Source organism: Apteryx rowi, unplaced genomic scaffold (assembly GCF_003343035.1).
Source record: "Apteryx rowi isolate R43461 unplaced genomic scaffold, aptRow1 scaffold_62, whole genome shotgun sequence".
Lineage (NCBI taxonomy): Eukaryota > Metazoa > Chordata > Aves > Apterygiformes > Apterygidae > Apteryx > Apteryx rowi.
The window spans coordinates 646,949-670,705 of NW_020450894.1; the positions used below are offsets into that span (position 1 = coordinate 646,949).

At 38.3% G+C, this 23,757-nt stretch overlaps 1 protein-coding gene across 1 annotated transcript; it reads right to left on the reverse strand.

Moving 5' to 3' along the window:
* Nucleotides 1–2,235: 2,235 nt before the first annotated feature.
* On the reverse strand, nucleotides 2,236–17,576 carry SPIC (Spi-C transcription factor). The gene is made up of 6 exons (XM_026083948.1): nucleotides 17,545–17,576; nucleotides 10,067–10,093; nucleotides 9,266–9,359; nucleotides 7,388–7,500; nucleotides 6,330–6,435; nucleotides 2,236–2,663 (listed from the first exon to the last, which is right to left on the reverse strand). Exons 2-6 carry the CDS (start codon nucleotides 10,067–10,069, stop codon nucleotides 2,236–2,238), a joined length of 744 nt encoding a protein of 247 aa, XP_025939733.1. The 5' UTR covers nucleotides 10,070–10,093; nucleotides 17,545–17,576.
* Nucleotides 17,577–23,757: the final 6,181 nt, after the last annotated feature.

Here is a 23,757-nt window from a genome sequence, read left to right on the forward strand (position 1 = left end):
TTTCATGCACAGTAACTTTTTGCTTCCCTTCCTGCAGGATACACATATCCAAGCTGTTTAGCTCCCACCTGCTCACACATGTATCTGCAAACACAAGTTCTTTTGCTGAAAAAAGTAGGCCATAACATTCTCATTTTTTGGTTCTCCCTCTAGTTCTCCTGCTCATACTTTGCTCATCCCTCACTTTTACTTAACTCCAAGTTCTCTCTCATCCTCTCCACAAATATTCTCATTCCCTCATTTCTTCTCTGCCTGAAGTTCCCTTTGGTTATTACCTCTAGTGTTCTTCTCTTGCAGCTCTGTACTGTTCTCCTGTATGGCTAGTCCTCCCAGATGCAGCTATAGCTTCTCAGTCTGGCTACCAATTTCAGAAGAAGCAAATGCTAATGTTTGTACACAAGTTAAAAAGGTAACACAGAATCTGAATAAGTATTTATTTCCTTAACAAGTAGATGAGTTTGAGAAAAATGAATCTGAACATTCTGATAAAGGAAGCATGTTGCACAACCTCGTGTATGTTATCAGTCTAGTAAATAACGTAAGTCAGTGTGCAGTGGGTAACAGATACAGAATAACTAAACTGTGCAGTTTCTTGGCAAGTGTGTGTGCATTTGAAATGTTGTATTTACATATGTGCTTATACAATGAAGGCATCCCAACTGAAAGACCTCAGTACTTTGTAAAATTCCCACTACATACAATGTTACAGCAGGATCCAGATTCAGTTCTATGGGAGCAGAGGCATTCTTGTGTCTATTTTGTTGTTAAAGCTTATATATTTCAGGAAACTACACTGAAAACAGAATATTAACAACACAGTCATGAACCTTCTTATTTTGGCAGATGTTCGCTGGCTGAAAATCTGGGTCTGTTTTTAGCACTATTTAACATGACTCAGATTTATAGGAGTACACATCTTCCATCTCTTAACTGAAAACATTGATTTTTGCTTGAATAGGGAGTGTTGTATTGTGTCTATTACATAAAATGATTTCTCTGTAGAAGTAAGGTCCTGCTTAGAGCAAAGAGTAACTATCAAAGTCAATGAATTTCATCAAAAATTTTAGGCCATCATTTATATCTCTCTGTACAAATCAATTTTGTCTTTATTAATATCTGGGCTAGCAGGCACCTGGAGCAAAATGCAGAACATGGAATTGAATGCAGTTGAATGGAAGTATTTTGGCACAACAGCCAATACAAATGATGATGCAAGGGTGCCAGGAAGCAGAAGTGTGAGAAAAAGTAGACTTATAGGTATCACCCTGGCATAAATGGCTAGTACTCTCTCTTCACCTAAATTTAGTTCTCCTTCCCCATGAAGAGAGTGCAAAATCACTGAGCCTTTCAGCTACGCTACCCTGTAGGAAAAAGAGTTGGAGAAGTGAAGTTGTATGTATATATATAAAGTTATAACTACAAAAGAGGTTATAAATAACAAAGCTGTGTTTGTCAGATGAATATAGAACTGCTGGACAAAAGTGCAGCTTCTCATATTAGTGGGGGAAGAACTGTAAATAACTTCATAAAAAGCATAATCCTTTACTAACTCATGATATGGTCACTCTCCCAGTGAATCCACTGCCAACAGTGAAATGTGCACCTGGCCATCCTAATACCATATGTCAGGATCTGTGCTAAGATATGTTAATTTAAGTGATTAAGGATTAACAGCTTTGCCAACAGGTGCATCTTCATGTGGACTCTACACTTCAGCCAAACATGTACTCACAAAATGTCTGTTAATAGAAAGCATTGATGAAAAAAGCAGATAGTAGCTTCATGCAGTTGGCAAATCTCTTCCCTTTCTAATTCACATGCATCCAACTGATGCAGAATGTGTGTGCTAGAGTACAATAGCATCTAAATTATGATTGTAAATGTTGGGGATATATGCAAAACTTCCAATGAAGACAATGACTGTTGTAGGAGGGCTGTTGTCAGGATGGGATCTTTTGTGTCCAGTAGCAAGCAAAAGCCTTGTGCCTGATCTTGTGTATGCTAACTTAATCTGAAGAAATTCCTCTGATTAATGTAACGGAGAACAGAACCTGCCCTAGAGCTGCTGCTTTTCTTGAATAGTCACTGACAGTCATTAACTTCAAAAAGAACAAAACTAGGCTAATGTCATTTTTAAAACTCTCCTCAGCGTGTGTTGGTAAGATATTTTAAAAGAAAAGCCTTGTATAGAGAAGAGTTCCTGTGCTGGAAAGCCTGTTTATGTGAAAGATGTGTCTAGCTGTTAGCATGCTGTAATGCATAACCATTGTTATACATGTAATTATTGTAATTGATCCAGTCATCTGCACACTGATATTCTTGATTAGACTGAATGTATGGATGATAAACTGTTTCTTTTCCCAAGAAATAAGATGGAGAAAGTCTCTGTAAAACAACTGCACTGAACTGGTATGTCAGCTTCCTTCGAATTTTAATGATTTCACCTGTTCTTCCATAATTCCTCAGTGCTCTGGCCATTTTCTGATATGTCATGATCTTGCGGTTTCCCTTTCTTTCTCCCCACAGCTCTGCAAGTTTCTCCTTGTTTTTGGAGACAAACTGGAAGACACCATTGGGTTTATCCACCCATTGGATGCAGTTTGCCATAGCTGGATCATACAGAGACTCATGGAGGTACTCAAACAGTCGAAGTTTTTTTCTACCTATTAAGAAATAAAGTACAAAAGGTCAGAACAGAACTCCTACTTGGTTTGAAAGATAAACAGTTGCCCTTTTCCTGGAAAGGATCTTAAAGACAAAAACATAGGTAAACCTAATACCCTGCCACAAATTAAAAAATCAGCACAAACAATTCAACAAAAGACCAGCAACAGATTTAATGAGGTGATAGTTTTGAAATATGTACAGATTGACAGAAAGGGATCTGGTCATTAGATTTTCAAGAGCGAGTTATTCGGGGATCATGACAAATATTTGGTGATTTCACTGCTTGGTAGCTCTCAGAAACCACTTTCAGAATCTTCAGACACATATTGGGCAGCTGCATGGTCAAAGAAGCTATTACAGGAACTTACAGTTTCAGGCAGTGCAGTAAAGAGGTTCCAGAGAGCTAGTCTAAACGTTCTCTAATAAATGCTTTCCCTGCTTAATCAAAACTCAAAGGTTTTGGAGATTAATTGATTTTGTCCAAATTTATTTCAGGAAAGTTTCTGGGATGCAAGGTAGTCTCTGTTCAATGTAAGAAGCAGGGGGTGAGTGAACAGCAAGAGCAAGGTAGTTTTGAATTATAAACTTTACCTAGTCAATAAGGGAACAGACCTTCTGGCATACTACAGTTTATAAAAAAAATTCAGAGTGTGAATTTTCATTCCAATGCAGAATAAAAGCAAGCTTCAGTACTACAGCATTTGTCAGTTAACTGAATTGTTCTCCTCCCCACAGCTTCAGATCTCAAACTTAAGTCTACTGATGGTGTTTACTTAGTTTCACTTAGGTTTAGTGGATCTATCTCTCTGAAGTGCTTCAAGTTTCCTTCATAAAGCCAAGGTTGACCAAGCAGCTGCCATATGGAGGAAGAACTGAAAATTATGAGACAAAGAGGAACATTTTGGAGAAAGCAGAGTCTATGCAGAAGAATGTCTTCCACTTAAATCAAAGTGGAGACAAGCAGCTGCACCTAAAGACCGTAAGGTCTTGTCTTGCATGGCTATTTTAAACTAGGAGCTGGGGAAAATGACAGTTGCTAAGGAGCACTGAGGTCAAGCCAAGACATCTGTTAGGGATGATGGTAACCCTGCATCTGGTGGTAAGGAAATAGGAGAGAAGTGACAGCCAAACTAGGAAGAAGAAGAGCCTGAAATCAGAGGTACTTTCCAAGAAAGTAATGAAGTGTCAGGAGCTAAATAAAAATTGGTCTGTGGCTAGAAGTACATATTCTACTAGAAATATATGTAAGACTATGAAGATGAGAAGCTTAAAAGCAAACAGGTGAAGGAGGTTGCCTGGTCACAGTAAGCACTTCTGAATCATGGCAGATGACCTCCTTAGGTCCCCACCAGCCTCAGTTATCCTGTAATCCTATGAACCTATGGTAGGATGAATAAGAACAATGAGACATCTGGATGTCTATGCAGCTCAATAGAGTCTCTAGCTACTGCTGACTGAGTCTTTGCTGGAAAATGATAGTGTAGCCATGTCTGTAATAGCATCTCAGATTTCATGCTGTCCTTCCTCTTAGTTCAGCTGTCATTTCTGTCCAAGTTTTTAATTCCAGACACATCATCTCTAGCTGATGTCTTTGTTTGAGAGGGCTTATTAGCTCATATGTGCTAATGCAGCTATGTTTCTAGAGCCCAGCTATTATCTCCAAAGTGCCTCACAATGTGGATGCACCAGACTGAGCTGGAGTTAGTTCAGGGATCTTTGTACTCGCATGCCACTGCACAAGCTAGCAGCGTTCATTACTTGGCCCTAAGCTATTGTACAACAGCAGTCTAAGTTAACGGGCTAGCATCTGCAGGTTTCTTATTACTGGAGAGAGGGGGACTCCTCCAGAAGATGTTTCAGAGCATCTGCATTAGACTACTATGCTGAATTGTCCTGGAGCAGCCTAATGGGCTGCTGTGGACAACAACAGCTGGACACAAGTTGAACACGGGCCAGCAGTGTGCCCTTGTGGCAAAGGCGGCCAGCAGTATCCTCTGCATTAGGCAGAACGTTGCCAGAAGGCCAAGGGAGGTGATCCTTCCTCTCAACTCAGCACTGGTGAGGCCCCATCTGAGGTGCTAGGTCCAGTTTTGGGCTCCACAGTACAAAAAAGACAGATTTATGGAGTGAGTCCAGCAAAGGGCCACAAAGATGACGGACTGGAGCATCTCTCATATGAATGATCTTGAAGTGCATGAACTGAACTCCTTTCAGAGGAAACTAAACTCAAAGATACACTCCAAAAGCATATCCAAGTCATTCCAGCTTTAGAACTCAGTGCCAGTCTTGAGATAGTCCTAAGTAAACTCCCTGTGAAATACTTTTAACACAGATATCGGCTCCTCAGTACTGATCATCTCCTCTACAAGCCCATTCCTAGTGGGCCACACTACATGCTAGCATAGACATAAGCTCTCATGGCTTAATAGGAGGCCAAAAGGACTAAACTTATTTAGGCACAGTGAAAATAGTCCCCCAAATTAAAATTTCTGACAGGAATATTGCCATGAACAAAGAAAACACAAGAATAGTCAATCATTCTAAAAGTTTATGCTGTATAGCCTTCTGGAAAAGGATAAGAAGACTGAATGCCTAATGTTAAAGAAAGATTAAACAGGAAGTGAAGTTTAATGGAGCAGTAATAGCTGAAGGTGACTTCAGCTAACGACATGTAAAATTCCCCAGTGCAACACTGGGTAAGACTTAAAAAAGCAATATTTCTGGATTGGCAGGCTTGCCTTTGAAGTAGCGAATTCCAAGTGCAGAAGTACGGGACTTAAAAGGAGAGGCTACTCTTCCCAAAGTCCCATGGAACATGTGGTAGTAGTAGTAGTAGAGCTACTAAGCAACAGAAACCACGGTGCTCAACATCAACGGGAAGGGATGATATCAAAAACTGGCACTATATGGTTAAATTTGAGAGATGGGGATTTCAAAAAGCAACAAAAACAGGAAGCTACTTGAAAAGACCCCGTGGGCAAAAGTGAGTACATCAGCTTGGAATGGAAGTTGTGGAAATCTCATCTAACAGAGTCATAAAAAGGATGCTGAGATCCAAATGAAAACTAAAGAATGAATGCAATAAACAATTAAACTGCTGTAATGATGAGTGTTCCCTGACCTATTCTTCGGAAAACAGAAATCTACTCAAATAAAGTCATGCAAAAGGAGCATGAACAATAACTATCAGAATATTAAAATGTGCACTGGAAGTTACAAAAACTAAGAGGAAATTTGAAGAGCAGAGAAAGACATAAATTCAGGTACAAGAAATTTTTAAATGCATGAAAAACCTTCAAGAAAACCACTGTTCACTGGTGAAATAGAAGACGTTATTAAAGTGGGTAAGGACATTACTGATAGATTCACTTCTTTGCACCAGACTTCATCCCAGGTGATTTGGACTGATACACTTCTCTGATCTACGTTTGCAGGTAATAAACAAGAGGAGAGAATGAGATGCTAACAAATTTATCTCACCTTATGAGATTTAGCAGATAGGAACTGAATCTTAGCAGTTGTACTCTATAACTATTAAATGTTTTAACCTTTTTTTTTCCTGTTAAAAATAATAATAAAAAAGGAAATAGAGAAAGCATGATCTGCCAAAGAATTTTAAAAGTAACACAACATCCATATCAAGTCATGTTCTTTCTACACACCTTTCCCTGCTTTTGGCTGGCCAGCAGCATGCATCACTTGGTTTTCTGGAATATTCTGCAGAGTGTGATAGACAGTTTCATCTGCACAAAAATCCGCTGCACTGTTCTTCAAGAATTAAGACAAAGAGTTACAAATAGAGTACATTCTCTGAGGAAAAAGAATTTTTAACTAATTAATTGCCTGAAGCCTTAAAAAAAAAACCTTTCTTCACTTGACACACACAAGATTTTTCACAACCACAGATGCATGCAGTGTACTGTACCAGTAAAGTGCAGCACCAACTTAAGTCCAGTGGGAATGACTGCCCATTGTGAGAGAGCTTAAGGGGAAAAACACAATAATTGCCTCACTGTGCACCTTGAACTGCTCTGCTGGAGGCAGAAAAGGAACTGTGGGTTCTTCTTCCAGAGTTAATAAAAGACAAGGCTCATCTGAACAGTGTCTCTAGACAGAGACTGTAGCTCCTGTGTCCTGCTCTGCTAATCTGCTGGCTGAAAATGGGGCTTTTGTGGAATCCAGCTACCTGAAATTATCTCCCCCACACATTTTCCACCACTATCTGGAGGCCACACTTTCAGGTTTTCTAATTGTAAGTTTTCTAATTCTAATTCATTCTAAGAATGAATACGGACTCTTCAGGCTGAAGTTGAACTCAGAGTCCAACTAATGCTGGTCTTTCCAGCAATCTCAAGGCGGACTGGTGGAGAAGAAATCAAAGGCATGGTACTTTCTCACAGGGGCAGAAGCTGTGCGGAGGCTGGAATTTGTTGTTCTCTGCCTGTTCTCAGGTAAGAGAGAGAAGCTCTTTTCCTTACTGTACTAGTAGGTTTGTTTGTCCTATTATATGATGAACCACAGAAGAGCACCACAGTCAAACAGTTAAGATGAATCCTAAAGAGAGACTACTAAACATGTTTTGCAAATATTTCCCTAGACAGTTTCATCCTGGCCAGACTGGATTTATGATGGAGTTAACATAATGATTTGCATTAGAAATTATGAACAGACCAGCTTTCCTTTTATGGCTGACTGGGTTATTAGGAATCAGTTCACTTACTATTACATTTCTCCAGCTATATCCTGGGTCCTCTGCAGATGGTGCTGCAGAGTAGCTGGGACTTGCTCGGAAGTGAGGATGATGGTTGATCACAGTCAGGCAATTTCTATAACCTGAGAATTAGGAGGAAGGAGCAAAAAGTGAGTGAGTAGAAGGGAGAGAGGAGGGAAAATCCCCAGCGCAAACAACCTAACATGTTACTGAGTCCGTCAAAATATTTTTCTTATGACTTCTTTTTAGATAATAAACTCTCCAGGGCCAGGATGTTTTGTATCAGTGGGCTATCCACCACAATCTGTACATAGCTATGTACACTGTGACTGCTAATGATGTTCCTGGGCTGGATTTGTTTGCCTTCATGATGAAAAGCAGTATTTGTTAAAATAAAATGTCAGTTAACATTATGAAATAGTTTGGTTACTAGAAAAAGGAGGGCCAAGCAGATCATCAAGCATAATGAATCACGATGATAATATATGTGTTAGAAAGGAAAAGAGAACATCACACAGTTCTTATGCAGGCTATTAGCAATACAAGCAAGTATCTAGAATGTTGCATGAAGTGAAGAATAGAAACTGGTAAACATGAACCTGGGCAATACCATCTCAGCTGTACAAAAATGTTATTACGTCAAATCAACTACAAGGAAAAAAAATCTCAGAATATCTGCAGTGCCAAAAAGAACAACATGGAAGGAGCCTAAGACCTTAGGATGTTTAAAAGAAGCAGAGGAGAACACTGAATTGAGACATTTGGAAGAAATTACACAATCTTTAGGAGGCCAGAAGAAGACCTCAGAGGGGTACATTTACTGTGATTGGAAACTTGGGTGCAATTGTGGGACATCTAAACACTGAGTTGAAAGTGTTTAAAACCTCTCTTCATTGACCCTGATAATAGATATAGGCAAGAACATTTGCAAAACATTCTATATAGTGGATCCTTCAGCATGTATAAATTGCCATGGCAGTGGAGCCAAAAACCTTTCAACAACATCTGAATATCTGGCCCAATCTGTGTCCTATTTACATTTCAGTATATAGTAGATAAATATGGAAATAATTTTCCTTGTATGAAAGTCATACCTCACTGAAAACAGTAGAAGTTTTGTTCGGGACTTAGAAGGCTTGTGATATAGCCTCTTATTTTCCCTTCTTTCCATTTCTATTTATGATGTAAAATCATCAAACACAGAAAGATTTTTAATTCTATAGCATTATAATTGCAAAACCTTGCCTTCACTGGAACAATTTACAGTTTGCCTATATTTTAAGTTTTGTGAAGTGGAAAACTTACTCTAGAAGAGTACTCCAAGAAGTAAATACTCCAAGAAAAACACATTTTTGATAATTATCTAGCCTCGAACTACCACTTCTACATTAAAAATATTTAAAATTTGTATTTTAATGTAAAAAAGTAATTGTGGAAATGAATTTCACCTGTTGGATCCTTGGTCTTTTTTTTTTTTTTTTTTGCACTAGAATTCATTGTTATACGAGTTTATTCACAGCAAAATAAAAGGGCATTTTTTCAATTAAAACATTGAGAACTAGAAAAATGGCAGTTGCACTGTGGTTATATATACATAGGAAACCAGAGCTCAATGCACTTAGGTTAGTACTGGGGGGAAAGGGAGAGGAGGACTTTCCAACAATTTCCCTATCTTGTGACTTGGAGGATGCATGCCACACTAGGCAGTATTAATGCAGGGACTGAGACCCTTCAGATATTCTTCCTTCTTTTCTTCCTCCCAATGTACCCCTCTACTGTCCATTGATCCACCTCTGGGAAATTACTGTCCCACCTAGGAGTCTTAAGATGTACTTTTCTGTAAAAATATAAAGTGGTAAATGAAATGGAGTAAAAGTTTTATTTTACCTGGTGAATATTGCATTTCAGCATCAGAGTGCTGCTGCAGTACTTCTAATGCATCTTCAAAAGCCTGGCCCAGTATGTCTTGATCAGGACAACTCTGCAAGAACAAATTTTTCTGTTAAGAGTCAGCAAAGACCAGGCTTGTTCCTTCAATATTCGATCAGGTGGAAAAAAATAAATATAGCAATTATGTAGTATATACCTATATCACACCATCCTGGTGGAATATACATTTTGCAGGCACTTAGGCCTTCCCATAATCTTTACTAATATGAGAAAGTTCTCATTCCTTTGAGAAGTCTCTTTGAGGTCAATGGGACAACTCATGTGGGTAAAATTACTCACTCGTGAAAATGTTTCAAGGTTCATTTCCTTAATTTGCAGCAGAAGTTTACAGAAAGGGTGTTAATGTTATTAGATTGCTTTATGGTATTCAATACAGAGATATATATATCACTTGTATAGTATGAGTTATGAAGCCAAAACTATCATTCAATAACACTGAAGTGTCAAAAAATATTACACAAGAATTAGAAATTGTTTATGCAGTGAAAATGCTGTACGATGCCAGTATAGGAAACCACATTGTGGATTTTCAGAAAACTGTTTATTGCTGTTTTAGGACATCTTGTATTTAAATAAAAGCTAAAAGAAAAAAATCTGAGTTTACATAATCACAGATTCACGGAACAGTTAAGGTTGGAATGGACCTCTGGAGAGGTATGGAGAGGTTTACCTAAGAGTTTTCTGTAGCTTATTTGAAGCTTTCAGTAATGAAAGAGAATAAAGGTATTGTAGACTTACCATTATTTAGATACCAAAGCTGGAATCCTGTTTAAAATAAACAATATTTTAAAATTGTATACTTCAAAATAAACAATATTTCTGTCAGCACAATAAAATTAATCGAATGGAGTAACTCCAGATGATTTCCAGTGATGACATAAAAGATATTTAACAATACAGGTAAAAGTAATTTAGAATTAAAATGTGATATTTCTAATGAATTAAATAACTTGTAACATTGGATATTGTTTTCTAAAATTAATTCTTTTTCATTACTAAAGCTTCCAGCTTCATTAGTACTGTAACTTTTAGATTATTATCCACATCATTATAAACAAGTTTTAAAGACAGTATGAAGTAAAGATGTGTTTTTGCTAACATTCAGTCTTAATTAGCTTAACTGCTTAATTCCCAAGGAAAATACTGACCTGAACTGAATGCAAGTGCTTAAGTCTCTGTTTTTCAGATGTAATTGAAACAAGCTGAATTTTTTTCCCATAAGGCAGATTGGCATATGACTGTATATGAAAATATATAAACTCTCAGAGTAATTGCAAGTTCCATAAGCAAATTCGATTGTTTAATAAGCAGTGAAAATAGGCAAAATTTCAGTCAGATTAACATGGAATATACTTTATATACAACATTATTCAGAAATGATTCCTTAATACCTCCTTTTGGCACTATATTCATTGTTACAGATTATAATAATCAGGTCTTGTTACATTGCAGTTTTTTTCTTGCTCTCATTTACAGTTGCGATTTCCAGATTGTAAAAATAATAATCAACACATCAGTATTTTACTCTTTAAAGGTTTGATCATAGTGCATTGAAAAACTGGAAGCTCTGTTTGTAGTTCCAGTAGATGCAGAATTGGTCCCTGTGTGAAGTTTTCAAATGCAAAGTGACAAGACACTTGAATATCAATGGGAAAGAATTTTATCCAGCACTCACCATGAATGTTCTAACCTGTTAATTATGCTTCAGATAACATGCAACTATTTTAGCATATATTATAAAGTGCTGTCAAAACTTGTAAGAGTTTTTTTAAACCTTGATGACTGAACATATATGTTTGAGGGATCTTGCCATAAGAAATCTTGGTGATTAATTGACTTCAGTGAAATCAATGGGAGTTTTCTCCTTGACTTCAGGCAGCAAGTATGTCACTAGACTGATCTAATTTTATTCTAAAATGAAGAGGGACCAAATCAATCCTTTAGCTATAAGGGCAGCCACAGATTCATGGGATATAGAGCTGTAGAAATTAAAGACATGAATCTCCTTTGTAAAGATCCGAAACCAGTGTTGCCCTTATTTTAACTAATTCACTTTCCTTAAAATGCTTTTGCCTGACTAAAACTCCGAACTGATATGTGATAACCTTGGCTGAACATCGGTAGTCATTGTTGATGTTTTTCAAAGCCTGAAAAGATAGAAGTATCAGCAAGGTACTGTTGAATGGTCATATCATTTATACAGCTGAAATCATATTTAAAAAAAGTTACAGCTTAGGTAAGTTTAAAAAAAAAATCTGAACACTTACCTAGAATTTCAACTCCACATGTAACACAAGAATCAATCTGGTTTCATAAATAAATGAAAGCCTGAGTTCCCACAGCAATGGGCTGGTGAAGGGGCTGTGTTAAATAGCTGATTTTAGGGAAGTGCTTCAACTAGGGATTTTTTTTTAGAGTAAAGGTATAGTACACTGCTAGCACGGCCCTTCAAGAAGGGTGATTTATACTGGAATAAAATAAAATGTTTTAGCTATTGTCCCAAACCTGCAGATTCTAAGCAGCAGGACAGATTCTGTTTGGCTTTGGAGCATCCCAACAGAGCTGTCACTGTTATGTTACCAGGCAAGGGCAAAAATCCTACATCCCTGATCTGTCCCATACAGCTTGCAGGAGACCTTGAGGTTTTATCTGACCTTCCCGGTTAGCTCAGTGTAAGCGGAGCAAACTAGACCCCAAATATGAGCCCTGCATGTTTGGGGGAATTTCAGAACTCTACTTCAAAGTTCAGATTTGTAGCTCAGGCCCAGCTCTGCTCTAAAACATTTGGTAAAGATTCAGACTTTAGTCTGGAGCTAGTCCTGGAGCTAGCTGCAGTTGCTGATTTGCCACACACCTTCTGAACAGCTACAAGCCATGCTACTGGGTCCTATAGGATGAGGGCTCTCTATTTTTTCAGCACAAAACTTCTTACTGTTGACATAACCCAGCCTGTGCCTTAGATCTTTGCAGCCAGTTCAGAGGCACATTCTACAAAATTTCCTCATCACATGCCATGAAATTGCTGTACGATTGCTGTGCAATCACCTCTAATGCTATTTAGGTACACTCCCTCAACCAACAACCATAGTCAAGAATTAGCCTCCACCTGGCTATGAATGCTGACTGCAGGTAATTTGAAACCAGTGTTAACACCAAGTATCATTTGCTGGTTTCAAATGCAGGCTGCCTTTTGAAAATTCAAACCAGAAACTTTCAAAATACCTGCCATTCTTTTCTAAGGAAATACATCAATATTTGTATATGGTGTTTCTTTGAACTACATTTCATTTGTGGCATTTCTCTGCTATGACTTGTGTTTATAAAGGAAAATGACCAGGAACAGTGCTCTTAAAACAGCAAAATGTGACTCAGCACAGGTTTATAGCCTAATCTGATTACACAATTAACTTCCTCTCCAACTGCTAATCTATAATTTGATGCAGTTAACTTTTCTCTTTAATGTGAAAAAGCATAGATTTCAGAGTTCACTTCCTTTCTACAGTAGGGATATCTAGCAGATTTTAAATTATGAATGAGCTCCAAGATTCTTCTGAAAAGGAACAGCTACATTGGTATTTTGCACAATGATAATTCTCAGCACTAGAGACTACCTTCTACCCAGAGTCATAGCAAACTCAGTTCAGAAAAACTCCACTGAAATTAATGACATTTCTGTATTGTGACACACATCTGAATCTGGCCCAGATTCCTGCTGGATTCCTTTAGATAAATTGTGCATTCATAGAAGCTCTAGTGATGCAACCTAGGCTGCCTACCCCCACATTTAGATCTGAAGTTGAGCAGTTACTGTTCTGCCCTCCTGTGTTCCCCATCCTGCTTGTAGTAGCAGAGGGTGAAGATCGAGAGATGAAAGGTTTTAACACCATTAAAATGACCAATTTTCCTAAATTAAATTGGTCGTTCAGAATATTATCATTTAAAGTAAGAAGTTATATTGTCAGGCAAGCCAACAAAATACTTGTTTTCAAAGGAAATGTGGAAGGTACAAACACGTAGCATTAAAACGAAAGCAATCAATCATTGTCTCCTAGGGTGAATTTAGACTCCCTATGCCATTTGCACAGTTCATCTTTGACCTGTTATAAACCCAGACCAGGGGCTCAGTCTGCTTCCCTGTGAAGGCCACGGGAGCTCTGAATGGGCCATGGAAGGTCCATCTCAAGACAGGGAGCCAGCTACCTCCTCAACAAATCCCAGTGCAGTGAAGCCAGGCTGCATGTTGGCCTCTGCCAAGAACTGTCCTTACAAAGTCTGCTTTGATTTTTGCATTCGATGGGAAGACAGATTGCAGTGAAAAAGAGAACTTACTATTCAAAATCTGAATATCAGTGAGAGGCAACAATATCAAGTTCTTTGCCTTCCTCCATATTTTAAAAACAAACTTCCAACAACAGAGTGATTACGTTTCAGAACTTTCTTTCACCTTGCTTTGCACTAAAAGTTAGTTCAGAATAACGGTATAGAAGAAGCATTTTCACCTGTCTTTGTATGAAAGACACAGAATTAAATAATGTGTTACAGTACTTGTCTCAGAGGGCTCTAGAAAGCATGAAGACTCTTGCATGAGGCATTGTCCAAACATAGAAGAAAAAGCAGTCCCCCTTCCTAAAGGAAGGTAAAATTTGAAATAGCAAGTTTCTTCACCAGCTGTTTGTGGCTTTCTCAGAGGTTTTTGAATATCAGACAATTTGTAACTGCCCAAATAACACAGACAGATCACTTAAGACAGAAAGGATTTCACAGAAAAAAAACCCTGTTTGTGGAAATCATTCTATCACAGGGAATCACTTGCGCCGCACAGAAGAGGCTGCCTCCCAGCTAAATAGTCTTCAGAAATCAACCAGCGAGTGGGACGGCCGCAGAGCTTCTGTCCTGGCCTCAGCAGATCCCTCCACCACACCTGTGCTGGCCATGCAGCTCTGTAGCAACCTTTCTGTCCTGAATCCCCCTGGCTTTAGATTCACAGTAATTAAACAACCCCAGATGTTGCCTCCATGAAAGTGGAAGGGTAGGGAGATTACATGCCTGTCCTCCCCTCCTTAGCCTAACCATATCAGTGGACCTTCAAACCTCTGCCGTTATGCCGGGTCTGGTCCATGGCATTTAGGGTTCAGAAGAAACTGGGAAGTTTCTTGCAGCAAGGATGCAACCTTTTCTCTGCACAAGAGCACAAATCCACATGTGGAGCGATCTCTTCTTTTCCATGTAGAATACAGTGATTATCCCGGCATAAGTGTTTCACAGATAATCAGTTTGGAATCTGAACATCAAATTAGTGGGCTCAGAAAACACCTGAATTCATATTCCCATCTCCAGACTACAAGGAAACCTCTCCTTTAAAAAAATCAGAAATAAACCCTGCTAACCACCAGCCTATATGATATTGTTTACTGTGATGTTGGTCAGGTAATTTAGTGTTGAATAGAGACAAAAACCCTAAACGGGAACATAAAAGCCAAAAACCCAATTCTGGCACCATATCAGATAAGTAAATCAGATAATGAAAGTCAGTCTAAAAATTCTATTTGTGCTAGAAAATTTTAGTATATGCATTTCAACAAATACAATGATTTCTTCAAATACCAGAATATATCATAAGCTATAACTCTTCACTTGCCTCATGAATTGTTCTATAAATGGCAATGAAACTCTTTGTAACGCAAAAAATATCCTGTTTTATTGTAATAGGTGGAGTTACAGTATCAGTTCCTTAACTGGCGGAAATTGGTTCAGAGCCACCAAAGCGAAAGGATCACTGCTGATTTGTACAGAGGTTCTGGCTCATCTAGTCCACACTCTGGTGTTATTTGCAGTATGGTAAGGGGAAATTTGCTGTATTAGCACTAATACTGCTCATTCTTCCCTGACTTCCTGATTTGTTTTGTTTCTTTGGCTACCTTATAAAGCATTACAGTTGATTAAACAGAAAGAATGGCGTTTTTGCATTTTAATCCTTCTCAGAGCTCTTCATAGTTACTTACAGGGTAACATTTTTTTAAAAGAGCTTTGTCCAACCATTCTCTCAATTACGTCTTATGTACACAGCTTTTTCTTTTCTTAAGGAAAACAAAAGACATCATTGAATATGTTTAAAAAATCAGAATTTAAGCCTAAGCTAAGCAAAGATTATCTCTATCAAACTATTTTCCTTACCTTTGTATATGGAGATTGAAACCTTTGCATATTATCTTCAGATTATTGTCTCTGAAGCTTTTTTTAAATTTAATATTGCTTTAAAAATATTGTTTAATTCTTTTTTAGAGTTGATAATTTTCTGGACTTTATAAATTTAAAGAGAAAACCTCCAGATATTTCTTAAGATAGACACTATTTTCAGACTATTTCAGAATTAAATGTACTTATCTCAATGTAAAAGATACAAATGGAACCACTTAAGTGTTTGAATTTTAATGTTTTTCTGAACTGAGAACCTATGATCTAATCCTAAAAGATATACTTACTTAATTTTGCATGTGTAACACGTTCCACTTCAATCGATCAAGTAATTGCAATCATAAAATTTGGTATTTGGATAAATCATTGCAGAGTTTAGGTCTAAAATAATTCCCTCCTCTGTGGCCTAAAAAGAGAAGTGTGGGAAGGAGGCTGAAGCTGTGCAAGCAGGCAGATCATCTCTTCAATGGAAAACCCACATCTAAAGCCTTCACTTTACAACTAGACCCAATATACTGGTCCAGTTGCTCGTGTCAGCAGGACTTCTCAGGAAGCTTCTTCTTTGGCTCCATATAACCAAAGGAAGTGACTTTCTGCTGGGAAGTCCCGGGAAGATAGAAAACCAGAAACCACAACAGAAGCACAGGGAACTAATAACAACAAGTGCATTGAAAAAAAAAAAAGACTAAAAGAAAATTTTAAAGTGAAACATATATATGTAGTTACTTTGAGTAATGTATATGTTTAATGAGTAATCCCTTAAATATTTGGATAGCTAAAACACCTACAAGCCAATAATACTTCAGTGGAAAACTAGCAGAGAAAGACAAAAATATTAATAATATAAGAGTATTTTACAAAAACAGCAAGTGTTAAAGGGAAGAGTGTCATTAGGAGGTTAGTTTGATGAATGCTAAAAATGGAAATCTTTTACTTTTCTTTTAGAAAGAATTTGAACAAACAAGAACAGAGTATTTTAATAACCTTTTTAATGGTGAGATTTGGGAAACCAAATAAGAACTAATCATTTTCCAGGTGGCTGAGCTATTTGTGGAAAAAACACACCTTCAGATTCAAGAGGCATTTATATTATTCAGGATTAATTCAATAGCCCATTTCAACACCATTCCCCCTAAATTATAAAGCTGAGATTTGGCAAATGCTGGGATGAGGTGATAAAGAGTTTTGAACCTCTTCCAAAGAATGGTGGCAATCGTGGCTATTTTGAAAAAGCTGAAAAGAAAGGCATATAAGAGCTATGGTAGTCTCTCCATCCATATTGCAACTTACAAACCCTGCCTTTACACTGCACAGAGTGGATCAATGAAAAGTAGGTGTTACAAAATTGGCACTGAAATACAGATCTTTTAAGTGCCGTGCCACCAGAATGCAGCATATTACTTTCCCTAGGCTCCCTCTGAAGCATTTGGAGGGAGTTTTGTACCTCAGACTAGAATCAGCAGCCAGAGCACTGTGCAGGGAATAAAAGCACTTTATCTAGGTAGTAAGAAACATTACAAAAAAGATGGGTGAAATTCCATGCTCTTCTTTCCTTTTAAAGCTCCCCCTGGGACTATGGTGGTGGTATGCATGTCAACCTTTCACAGATTAGCTGAGTGATGGCAGCGCTGCCACAGTCAGCAGTGATCTGGGTTCAGTTCCCTCCTCAGCGCCAGCAAGTTTAACCTCACACTCCCCGCTATTCAGAACATCCTAAAAAGCAGAGCCACTGCAGGTTAAACCTGGGCCAGGGCACTTCTTCACCTTCAGCCTATGACTCAGTGGGAGATGCAAGTTTGAATCTCTGTTAGCTATTGAAAAGACTGTTTCATACATCTCTTACTTCCAAGGCAAATGGTCTCACCACGGAACCACAATGTGAAAAATAGGCAACCCTCACCCATATTTAAAAAAAAAAGTCTGAAATTGCATGAGGTGAAAGGCCTGTTCATAAGTGGTGGGAATGATCTGGAAACAGCTGCCAGTTTGGACCACACAGGGGACCTCAGAGAGATGAATACCTTGTCTGGATCCTGGTCAGCATTAGGAAAAATGAAGGCACTGGGCTAGTCAGTCAGACTGGGCCATTTCTAGATACTCATAAAAGCTGCACTGCTTCTTCAGCCTGGAAAAAAACAGAGGGGGAAGGATGATATGATAGGAATCTATAAAATCAGTACTAATGTGGAGAAAGTGAATAAAGAAATATTATGGTTCTAATACAGTTCTTGTATTAGAAGAGGCATTAAGGGACATCAGAGGAAACCACAGAAGATAAGTACAAAACCAGCAAAGGATATACTACTTCACACAACACATGGTTGATTTACAGAAGATATCAGTTATCTACAGGAAGTTGTAGAAACTGAGAAATAATACCTTTTCAAAAAGCAACTGGAGGAAAATCCATTGAGGACTATTAAAGACGGAGATATCGTCAAATTCCTTAAGCCACAAATCTGGGGAACACCAGGACATCTACACATGGGGACCCTGTATGGTATTCTTGTGTTACATTTAGATGTAACCATCTCTAATCATCTAGAGAACTTGAATAGCAAGTGGTGAGGTGCTGATGAAATTTAATGCCTACAGAATTAGGCAGTTGCAGAAAATTGTTTTTTTAGTCCACAGTTTGGAACAATCATAACACTGCAATAGTATTGCAATATAGGTGATAGTATTTCCAGGTAGAACCTGGAAACAAATCCCAGCTGGTGACTGTTTGAGAAGAAATATTATCAGAATAAATACATGCTTTCTAAGAAATTCCATAAGAGCATGTAACAGCACAGCTGCTGGGCTACAGTGCAAGAATTTGGAATGTCTGGTGGGAATCACTTTGTAGTTCAAAAATCAGAGTATGCAGGGAATGAAAAATTTGCTCCATTTAAATTGTGAGATACTGGGAGGGGGGGCAGTATTTAAGGTTGATCTTAAATGACCTGCACCAAAGTTTTGGACATGATTATGATATAGTTACCACAAAACAGACAGAATATCTGGTACAAAAGAAGGATGGAGATTTAAAGACAGAGGAGCCAGTAAGGAAAAAGAAGGTCTTAAAAAGTCTATAGCAGAAGAAAAAAAAAAGCTTCAAAGACTTATAGCAGGTCTATATAGAAGCAAGCAGTATAAATGCAACATAATCCTAACATTTTTAGTGGGCAGGGTACATACCAGCTTTAGGCAGACAGACCACTTAAGCATCTCTTGAAAGGCTACTTCTGTAGTTGAACAAGAAAAAAAATAAACACATGTAATTAAGCAAGCTCTAAATTCTCTTCAAATGCTCTGTAAATTACCAGTAATGGAAAAATATGCCTATGACAGAAAGTGGTGGAGGCAAATCATAGGACCAGCCTGGTATTCCTAAGCCTGTGGAGTAGGGAATAGGAGTAATGAGTGCCATAGTAATGAAAATATCAATTAAAATTACATGGCCATCATACGAACACAAACTGAACTTCACTTTAAATGAAGTTTAACACCCCACAGGATAGGAGAACGAGGCCTAAGAAGTGTATATTTATTTCACTTATAACCTCAAAATAGGCAGAAATGGTATGGAGACACTATATAAGGAATAAATTTCTACTTAAAAGGAGAGGAAAACTTTTCTAATACAAATTTGAGCTTTTTGCAGCACTCAAACTTTCATGGAAAATGTGCAAATTCATCAGAGGGCCAAGAACCAGAAAAGCAAAATGTATGTTGGAATTCACCTCCCGAAAAACTGAAAAGAGAAATCAGTTTGGGCTTTCAACTGAAGAATGAAATGTTCCATAGGAATTTTTCTCCAACTATTTCTGCTGCAGATATATTTGTCTTAAATCACTAAAAGTAAGGTATGCTGACAGCCTGGCCCAAATTCTGCAATGTGCAACAGACAGGCTAAGTGCCATCTCCCAGACAGACCCATTGCAAAGTGAGTATGTCCTATATTTTTTTCTGAAGAAGTTTACAGTGTGAGATCGGATTTTGATACCTTTCTCATGTAGGTTACCTTACTCCATGAGTGGTTCCACAAAGTTAAGAAAATGCTTGGAGTATGTAACCACCAAAAGCATATCAGTTTGAGTTGCTAACAAAATTTCTATTTTCAGGGCCAGAAATCTAGATTAAGTCCCACCAGGGAGGTAGACAGGTGTTTCCTACACAGGACTGAGAAGGAAAAGAAGAGTAGGAGACTTGAAAATAGATATTATGAAAGGAGGAAGCTGTGGGCTTGGGAGGAAGATAGTAATACACGGTTGGGAGAGGTAACCTATTGATCTAGTTCAGCTGGAGACAGGAAATCATGTCTGACTTTACAGTCAAATGCTCTGAATAAAAGTAGTTAAAAGGCAAAAACTATTTACAGCCAAAGACAGTTCACTGTTACTGGTGTTACAATTGTCCTATTACAAAATAATCAACACATTTTGTCTCTATTGAGGGAGCAGAAAGAGGTCAGGTTTCTGTTGAATTCTAGATAAGAGAAATACATTTTAAGGAACTGCAGAGCGGTAAAAGATTTTTTTTTTAAAAATAGAATTAATCTCATTACTATGCTCTGAAGGTAACTAAAAAAAATGCTGTCCCATATAATGGGGTTTTATGCTTTGATGATACACACAGTTGTGTGGGCATAAAGTGCTATGACTAGCAAATAAATGCTTCCTATTATTATCAGGGAAGTGCCGAAAAAGCATTTAGGCTTTGGGGATTTTTACAAACTGGTGTTAAAGAAATCCTGTATCTTGATGGTAGGGTAGGAGGCATGTTGGTAACATTATGTCCTGGCTTGGAAACTTTGTCTGAAAAAGAATTTTCTGAAACTGAGTAGTTTACCATTTTAAATTTCAAATGAAACTGTCTTTTTGCAGTGGCTTCTACTTGGCCACACTCCTTTCAATTTCTTTTTGAGGTAAAAGAAATTGTAAAAATCAAAAAACTAACTTGCCTGGGAGTTTTTTTTCCCCCCCCCTACATTTCCCTGGGTAACTAGTTAGAAAACAGAGAAATGAAATGCAAGAGGAAAAAAGATCAGTTAAGAAAAAAATAGGAATGGTTGAGTTGGCCACATTGCCATTCCCTCTCCCCTCATCAGCCACACAAGCCCACAGGATCAAATAAATATTTTAAAAACTGATTTCTTTAAGAGACACTTGCAACAAAAGAAGGCTAAATGCCAGTATGTAGTGTTTTTATCACTAAATTCAACTAAAAAGCAAGAGAGCTGACAGTTACACCACACCTTAGCCTTATGTATATCATATAAATGTCTTCTATGGAATTCCCCCAACCCACACCTACAATGGGATCTCAGTGAGTCTAGCTTATTTAAGTTTTCTAGGATGCATTTGATAAAGGTAGGGTGTATATTTAGTTAATCTGGTACAACAAATACTTAAAAACATGAAATGGATTGAGAAATGGAATAATGGGTTTATAAGCTAAGGTTTCTAGTTGCCTTCCAATATTTTATGAAATTGCTATTAAGCTGTGGGCCAGCTAACTACTTAATTTCATCATATACAAGAATCTAAATTAAAGATGTGAGAGGTCTAATTTAAAGTAACTTCTTTAAAGCTCACTTTAGAGATATTCAGAGTTAGGGATCCAATTCCAGAAAACACTCAGATGTGGTCTTTCACTCATCAGAAGCATATTTTAACTTAAAACTAAGTACATGCTCAACACACCCAAACAAGCTGAGCTCCTGATTACTCTGCTTACTGCATGGTTAGAAGTAGTGTTTTGTATTCTAATAGCTCCCCCAGAAGATGTCAGACACCTTACAGAAATAAATATAAATAGGCTTCCCAGAGAAGGCAGCTTGCAAGTTACATTTTTAACATGTTGCAGCAGGGAAAAATGAGGAACACTGCCACATCAATCTTCAAACCAAATAGCATTTTTGACCTGTGTCTGCCTTACTATTCTCATTTTAGGCAAAGCTCTTAACATTATTATCTATGCAAAATGTATGGTGGAGGTCTGAGTAACTTTTAGATTCAAGGAATATAGAAATGCTCAGTTAAATTAAGCACAACAGTGCCAGTACATATTTCATATGCACACCCTTAGAGACCAAGCTTTACTCCATCCCATGTCAAGAAGTTATAACAACCTGGGGGATATCCTGTAATTCTTGCCTGCTTTCAAGGTCGATTTTAAATATATGTTGAGAAAGGTCCATAAACACAAATCATGACAGAAATTACTGGCTAAATGCTATGACTCTATGCCACTGTGAGCCTCATGTTGAACATCTGTTCAATAGTTTTAGCTGAAGTGCAAGGCAAACAAAATTGCTTTGTCCCTAATAACAGCCTTTTCAGGATTGTTTAATTATATGCTATTGATCAGACACTGAAAATCTAACAGGTGTGGTAAGGTTTGTGTTGAAGACAAGTTTTCTTCTGTCCCATAAAAACTCATCCATATTTAGATAAGTTGCCAGCCACTGAAATTCTTCAGTTCACCCATGCTCAAAAAATTCTTAGACTTGAGCATCTGAAGCCTGAGGACCCGGAGCAGGGGGAATGTGCTTTGCTCCTTCCCGGCTTCTTCTCAGGTGCTAGACTGTTACATGCTCTTCCACCAGCATATGCTGTGAACCAGTACTGCAGGGGCAAAGCAGGACTTGCCCTGTGCCTGAAGCTTTGTACCAGGATGAGGTTGAGTAGTAGCAATGCAAGAAGGGATTCCAGTTTTTCTGTGCTCTCTCAGACCAACTTTTTCTTCCACCAGTTCCTGGACAGTACTGAAGCACCATGGAACGAGTAGCTGCTTGACTGAATTGCAGGTACTAGAAGAGCTGAACTTGAGAAGAAGAACTACCAGGGACTGCTACGCAGGATGCATGGGGAAATGTACGAAAGAAACTGTGACTGGAAATCAGAAGAGCAGGGAAGATGCTGGGCAAGGAGGCTGGGAGTTGGAGGTCATCAGGGACAAAAGCTGATTACATAGCCACTGGCTCTGAACACCAGAGAGCTGACTGGAGTGTTGAGGAGAAGTGCTAAAAAGAGATCTGACCAGGATTTGGGAAGAGAAAATTGGAACTGATTTGGCAAGAAGACATGTGGAAGGCTAATATTCGTAAGGGAATCTGGACTAACTTTGTGGGACCTGGATGAAGAGAGCAGGATTGGGTTTGGAAGCTTGTGCCGAGATGCCTTGGGTTAGGGAGGCAAGAATAGGAGCTAGATAGGGGAGGGAGAAGACTGGTCTGGAGAAGATAAGGGAAGGAGGGATCAAGCTGAGGAACAGAGTGGGAAAGACCAGTGTCGCCTTCCCACTCTGAACTCCCAAGACTGTAGTGGAGCCCAGTATTTCACCTGGACTCTTAATGCTTCTCTGCTGCAGTGAATACCCATGAAATTCTCTGGCAAAGTAGGAAGATGGCAACTTGCTATTGCCATCAGCTGGCAGATTGAAGGGATTTTTATGGAAGGCTTTTGCCCAATGTTATTTTTGTTAACTAAGGAAACTGGGGAAGGCTTTTCCAGAATGTGAAAGCACTCCTATGTTAGAAAATGCCAAAATCAAAACATTATCTCCTCCCTTCCCTCCTGCCTAGGTATATATTTTTTACATTTTCCTCCAAAGGTCCCTACTTCGTTCAGTGAATGGATATGTCTTGCTCTAATGGTGACCTGTGACTTTTCAGTAAAGGAGACTGTCATCTGTAGGAACGCTGATGCATCTGTTGCAGAAGTTACAAACTACACAGTAAATAAGGAAGAGAAAGGATGCTCTCAAAGTTAAAGCAGCTGAATGCTACCCTGGAGAAGTGGGTTGTGACCCTGTCTCTACCACAGAGTTCCCAAATGATGCTAGGCAAGTCCCTTTGAACAAACTTTCACAGGTGGTCACTTACTGAGTGTTCCTCATTTTCTTGGTGTCTGACTTGAGACCCTACTGTCTGATTTGCAGAAATGCTCTGCAGTAACAGCTGCAGCTGAAGTCACTAAACATTGCCCTGAGCTTATAAGTGCCCACAAATGCTGAACTCTCTAAAATATGAGTTCTTCGGTATCTTATACTGTACACTCAAATTATTGGGTATTTTCAAATTTAACTTCTTTGTGCCTTCATTTCTCATCTGTAAAGCAAGGATAACATAATTATCTTCACATCACAAGGCTCTTATGAATATAAATGTGTTAACGCTTACGCAGCATTCATATGCTGTAATGGGGAGCAGCACAGAAAAGTCCATAGGGAGATTAGCACTTCTCTGT